General features: G+C 30.4%; 1 protein-coding gene across 2 annotated transcripts in view; it reads left to right on the top strand.

The window, feature by feature from the left end:
- The first annotated feature begins 1,113 nt into the window (after positions 1-1,113).
- The window catches only part of LOC100571742 (leucine-rich repeat-containing protein 51-like), a 10,423-nt gene continuing 4,555 nt past the window's right edge, over positions 1,114-6,981 (top strand). Inside the window, exons 1-2 of one of the 2 annotated variants that reach the window (XM_016804329.2) lie at positions 1,114-1,365; positions 2,272-2,493. In XM_016804329.2, coding sequence (XP_016659818.1) covers positions 1,266-1,365; positions 2,272-2,493 — 322 coding nt within the window. In that variant the 5' untranslated portion in view covers positions 1,114-1,265. The remainder of the gene's footprint in view (positions 1,366-2,271; positions 2,494-6,981) is intronic. The other variant, XM_003244454.4, reaches the window with a different exon arrangement.

Raw genomic sequence — 6,981 nt, 5'->3', positions numbered from 1 at the left:
TGAATAACTCAAAAATAATTAATTTTAAATAATAAGAACTTTTTTCGTATTTGTGATATTTAAGAATTAAAAAAAAAGTTTCACAGTCAATTGTCTGCTCTTTGTAGTGTGAACATTTGGTTGCTTAACTTGGACTACGGATTGAGCGATTCTCACCAGCGAAAAACCGTTTTTGCTATGTTAACATTTGCAAGACGGAGACAACACGCCATGCGTCCTCAATAACATTAGTTATTCCGCAGTCAATTCAGCGTAGCCCACACATAGGCGCAAATAGCGAGATTTGGGGGGGGGGGGCTAATAGGGCTAATATGGCCTTACTTTGATAATATTGAATAAGCTTAAAACAAAATGTAGGAAATGTTTGGGAGGGCAAATTGAACATATGAAAATTATAAATATGCATTGGCGCAAATAGGTGGGGGCTTGGGGGGACTTAGTCCCCCCACATTTCTGCCAAGTCCCCCAGTTCAAAAGTCAGTAGTTAATACTAAGCATATATAATTTTTAGAAAATATTATAGGAGGGGCTTTAGTCCCCCCAAAATAATTTGTCTATTTGCGCCTATGTAAATATGAACATTTTTGGGGGGCTTAGCCCCTAAAGCCCCCCCTCTCCTATTTGCGCCTATGAGTCCACACATAAAATAATATTAGTAAAAACCAAGTCATAACCAAAGTTATAAATAGAACATAATTTCTTAGCTAACTGTAAACCGTAAGATAATAATATTATAATATAATTTTCTATAATATGATTGCTGTTTATTGTTTAATATTTAGACGAAAACTGAAACGCTGAAAACAGAAAAGTGCATTCATATACTCATACAATACTGTTATAATCGTGAATTCGTGTACTATTGTCTATAGTATGTAATGGGAAAAAAATATCCGACCCAATAAACGAAAATAATTTATAAATGATTGGTGAAATACTGAAATAAATATTACAGTGAACTGGAGGAGCCAATTTGAAGCCTAGAACCTCCATATATGCGCCTATGTTATTCATACGATTAACGATTTATAGTTGCTCCTCTGTATAGTTCACAGGAGGTACCTATCTTAAAACCATTTTACAATATATTCAAAATTCTAACCCAATGGCGTAACCACGGCGGCTAGATTTTGTTTAATTTCCCGTGCGCACTGTGATAAAATAAAAAATAAAATCGATTACGTAATTTATACACAACACATATTTTGATATAAACATATTCACTTTTAACGAAATACGTCTATTACACACACAAGCGTCATCAAATGTCACAGGATGACGAGTCTAAGTGTAACACGGCCTATCAATATTTTAAGTGCGCAAAGCCATTGGATTTTTCTTACAGGAATCTTGTGTCACTTGAAGGTATACATAGCTAAAAGCTACTCATACCTATTTATATTGTTCGTATTGATGGTAGTTGTATAGGCATTGGGTATGTACCTATTTTTGTGTATTTTTAAACTGTAGTCTGTAACAATAACAGATCATAGGTAGGATACTCCATATACATTTAATACGTAACGTTTATTTTCTATTAATATTATATACAAATATATTAATATAAAATTAATATCAAGGGCGTATTATCTCATACCTGAACAAATTCGTCCCATCCTGAAATCGATACCTACCTACTCATCTTCAATACAACAGTAGTCAATTCAGCATTTAACATGGAAAATTCATATTATTTTTAGATTATTTATAATTTAGGTATGTTAATAATCGTTCCTGATTAAAATTTAATAATTTATGTAAAATACCTACCTAAATGGCTTGATTGCTTGAATAATGGTCAAGGGGAAGCTGTACGCCGTACGCACGTAACTCACGTGTAAAAATCAAATATGTGTAAACCAACTGGGTACACATTGAATAATAGAATGACCAAAGTTGTTTCATGAGCATTGAGTATTGAAAAACTGCATTGAAAAATAGAAATGTTAAGCTTTTGATTTTTTGATAGTATTAAATATTAAATTAATTAACTTGTATTATATAAACTTAATAAATTATAAATCATCAGAAACATCAAAACCCTTTAACCCTATATGAAAGAAAAGTTATTTTCTATTTATAATAAAAGATAATTTCGTTGCATTCTGTTGTACAAATATTTACATTTTGAATAATTGAATAGCATTGATTCACATAAAACAGTTTTATACTTATATATAAGTTTATCATTAATAATAATACCTATATCAAAATGACACAGTCGATATGATATGAAAAAATTCGTAAAATTAGTAACTTGTGTGATTTCAGAGTTGAACGGAAACGAAGAACCATTGCCACTGAGAGTGCGGGGAGCGCCAAAGAAAAGCCTAAAGAGCAACCGTTACAAGACAGGTTCGTTTTGGCTGAACAAAAACAATTTGAAAAACGTCAATGGCCTGAGGAACCTAGCAGATCGTTTATTCGAAATGGCTGATTACCTTTCGTGGTTAGATTTGTCCGACAATAACCTAACTTCAATCAGTGACGTAAGTATGTACCACATTCCATACAATTAAATCAATTAAATACGGTATAGGTAACTGGCGTCTGGCACTCCTAGATATATTTCTCCTAAGAGGCAGGAACGCATACGCATTTTGCGGGTTTCAAGGCTGTACATTTGTGTAATGTGCAAAGTGCATTATGAACTACTAAAACTCATAGGCGCAAATAGGGGGGGGCTTTAGGGGCTAAGCCCCCCATACATTTCCTACATTTTGTTTTAAGCTTATTCAATATTATCAAAGTAAGGCTCTATTAGCCCTATTAGCCCCCCCCCCAAATCTCAAACGTTATTTGCGCCTATGCTAAAACTATAGTATAGGTACTTTATGCCGTTTATGATGTGGATTTTAATCCCATAGATGGTATTCACCAATTGTTAATCTAAATATATAACAATGGAGATAAAAATGTATAACAATTCATCAATCGAGAACGGCTGGTCCGATATGGCTCAAATTTTTTTTAAGACGTTCGTAACTGCCAGGAGAAGATTTTTACGAAATAAAATTTTAGGAAAATCCACCGGAAAGGTAGAAAATCTCAAATCTGTATGTCAAAAATACAACAGTGGCGCAACAGTGCATTATATTATATTAGTTGCTATTGGTTAATCGGCTATGTTTGTTGATTTCATATAATATAAAAATGAATCGCAGAATGTGTTGCTAAGCGCAATAATTCTACTGTACGAGTGTTGTGACTGAACTCCTCCTAAATGGTTAGACCGATTTGAATGAATTTTTTTGTATGTGTTTGCGTTTATTCATCTGATTTTAGTACGGTTATGTTAGGTTAGGATTTTGTATTAATTAATTAATTAAGTTAAATCATACACTAACGTACATACAGCACGGGGTCCGCGATCTACCGCAGGTATAGACTGCCTACCTGATAATATACTGCTGTGAATCAGAATTTTTATTCCGGGCAACGGAAAAGTTGAGATTAATTTTGAAACCATACACCGAATATTAAATAACGAATTGAACAAAGTTTGAGTCACATATAGTTGGTACACTTAATGGGCAACGAAGTGCACGGGTTCAGCTAGTTTTATATATTTTAAAATATTTTGACCAGTTTTGTGCATTGTGCTATTTATAAACATTAAAACAATTTTTTTAAATTTTTATTCTTCAAATTCTTCAAACATTTTGTTAATTTAGTCAAAAAGCTTGAACATTTATAAGAAGGTTCCTCATTACTTGTTATAATAATAGTTAAAAATATTTAAATATTAAAGATTCATAGGAACAATTTTTTTTATAAGCATTTAGTTTATATAGCTGAGGATTGTAAATTTAAAACAAGATTTATCATAAGTATTTTATACTATCACCGAAAAATCTAAAAAATATACAAACACGGTTTTTTTGGATGAATTTAGATATTCTATGAAAAAAAACGGGTAAGTGGATGTCGCTCTGCTGTACTGTGTAGGTTACAAGTGGGTCACTGTAATGGATGGTATTACATTTGAATTCAATGATATAATATCATCGTATACGAAAACCGATTCTAAGCGAAGACGGTTTGTCAGTCTAGGATATTTTATATTATTTATTTATTTATTTTTTATTGATCATTAAGCTTGGCAACTATATGGCCATTAGCTGTTAGTTTGTTTGTCCGTAGGGGAGTAGGGGAGGGTACTGTAGGTTGGTAAACACGTGTGTTTTGGTTTTGGCAGAATTTCAAATTGGGCATTCGTGTAGGCTTCTGCCATGCCCGCCGTCGGGTCTCTCTCTAGACAGTGCCACTCTGCCCCTCAATTTTTTTTAAATTTATATTTAAATTGATATTACACTTGTTATTTAAACGGTAGCCAGCTGCCGGACAGCCGGAAGTTGAATCAATATTATACAATTATAAAAAAAACAAAACTATAAACCGTTATTCTTGGTTATTTAATAAATCAAGATTTTTTGGTTACAGAATTAACTACTTACGTGGAACTTTATTTGAATTTTCAATTTTTAGCTATAAAAGTTGAACATTTTATAAACTGTTAGCAACAAAATTATAAATTTAAATTTTTAATTTGATAAAAATTTGAACTTTAAATTGAACTTATAAAAAAAAATTGTGTCTATATATTTTTAATATTTTTCAACTGATATTGTAAAAATATATCAGGAGTTATTATTAGTACGATAGGTAGCCGGTTAACAGGACGCTGCCGTATGTGTACCTCCGTCTTACAAGTTACAAGTGCTCAACATAGCAAATTTTACGATCAGCAGAACACGTGTAGCTCCGTTAATTTAAAAATGAAAGTGAATTGACCTATTATCAAATTTAGAAGTAAGAACATTATCTAGTGAATCTCGTTGGTTTTTTTTATATTTTAATTTTAAAACAAGTTATGATTATTTTAAAAGGTACAAACAATTTACAATTTTAAAATGCTCATAACTAGATCAAGTATTAAAATATTATAGGTAATGTCTAAACAAAATTCTGAAATGTCCCCTTTATCCTCCATCACTAGCTGGCATGCTCCCAAAACTTGTGAAAAGAAAAGATTGTTGCTTTTTCTGTGCTTAAAAATGTTTGTTATTATCCCTGTCACGAGTTGTGGTTGTGAGAGGAGTTTTTCTAAACTCACCATTGTTAAAAGCAAACTTAGATCTACCATGACACAAGATAGACTAAATGCATTATTATTTCTATTTGTCGAACAAGAATTAACTTCTTCTGTAAATATTGAGAGTGTAATTGATGAATTTAAAAATGTATTACCTGTGGAGCGTAGATTAGTATAATAAGTTTGTGAAAAAAGTGTATGAATGTTAATAAGAGGTTTTATTGTTTTATTTACAACCAATTTTTATTACTTTAATTATTATTTTTAAAATATATACTTTATATTATTATTAATGTTTGTTTATTTTATCATATTATAAATAATATTATTAACTATAGGCTTGTGGAAAAGTACACCTTAAGTGGCTTAGTACCTTACTGTACAACTGTTTATCCAAATAAACGAATAATCAATACAACATTAATTTTGATACCCAATAGGCAATAACAAAAATAGTAAAACTATGGGCTGGGTTTAATGGTGAATTTGAAGAATGGGCCGAATTAATCTCTTGCTGCCCCTGAAACCGGAGTCTGTGCACGCCTATGTCTGGACTTAAGGTTATCTGTATTCCTTATAGCCATAATATTATGTACTTCAGCCATGAATCGTGTGAAGTTATATTGACCTACATGCCTACATTGACATGTGCATATTAAATAAAGCACCATCAGTATCAATTTTATGGAAAGAAAAAAATTATAATTTCCAACATAATTTTTCGTTATTATATGGATGTGCTGTTTGGTATATATACATTCTAGTATTCTACATACATTTTCACAGATTACATGTTCAAAATAAGAAAGGTGGGTAAGTGGATGTTGCTCTGCTGTACAGTAGGTTACAAGAGGGTCACTGTAATGGATGGTGTTAAATTTGAATTCAATGATATAATAAAAAATGTATTAGAAAAACGATTCTAAGCGAAAACGGTCAGTCAGCCTATGATATTTTTAAGTATATTTGATGATATTATTGTGAATAAAGTAATTTATATATATATATATACGTGGGACATTGTTTTAACTTTTTAATCCTTAGCTATAAAAGTTGAACATTTTATACATTTTTAATTAAAAATAATTATTAAATTTTAAATTTGATATATTTTGTCAAAATTCGAACATTAAATGCTCATAAAAAAAATTTGTGCCTATGTATTTTCAATATTTTTTAACTGCTATTGTAACAATATATCAGGAGCCTTGCATTAAATTTTCACGCTTTTTTACCCAACAAATATATTTTTATTGATATTTATAGTAAAAAAACTAAAAAAATTTGAAACTGACAATGTCCGTAAACAGCTCAAAAAGAGTCAAAATATTTTCAAAATTGTATGGTGTATAGAAAATGAAAATATGAATATTCGGTGAAATTCTCAAGTATCTACAGTCACTTGTATTTTAATTATAAAAAATAAGGAAATCGTTACATAAAAATCGAGTGAATATCAAATGTTGTAAAGATATGAATTACAAACGCTCATAAAAATTTAATTTGACTTTCTGGTAGACATTTTTTTTTTTGATAAAGATAGATAAACATATGAATGGTTTTGTATTACATTTTAAAACATTAGATTTAAAAAGAAAAAAAGGTGGGTAAGTGGATATCGCTCTGCTGTACAGTAGGTTAGAAGTGGGTCACTGTATAATGGACAGTATTAAATTTGAATTTAATGATATAATATCACTGTATAAGAAAAACGATTCTGAGCGGAGACGGTATATCAGTCTATGTATTAGACATATATATACTTATCTATGGTATTAAAAAAAAATTGACCTATAATAGGTACCTATAATAAATTCCAAATTAATCATATCATAATATCTATTAGGTACTTATAAGTTATAACGCGTTTTACATCAACAAAAACC

This window comes from Acyrthosiphon pisum, chromosome X (genome assembly GCF_005508785.2).
Source record: "Acyrthosiphon pisum isolate AL4f chromosome X, pea_aphid_22Mar2018_4r6ur, whole genome shotgun sequence".
In the NCBI taxonomy this organism is placed as follows: Eukaryota; Metazoa; Arthropoda; class Insecta; order Hemiptera; family Aphididae; genus Acyrthosiphon; species Acyrthosiphon pisum.
The sequence above is the reverse complement of the archived record's forward strand: the minus strand, read 5'-3'. Positions and strand labels throughout refer to the sequence as shown.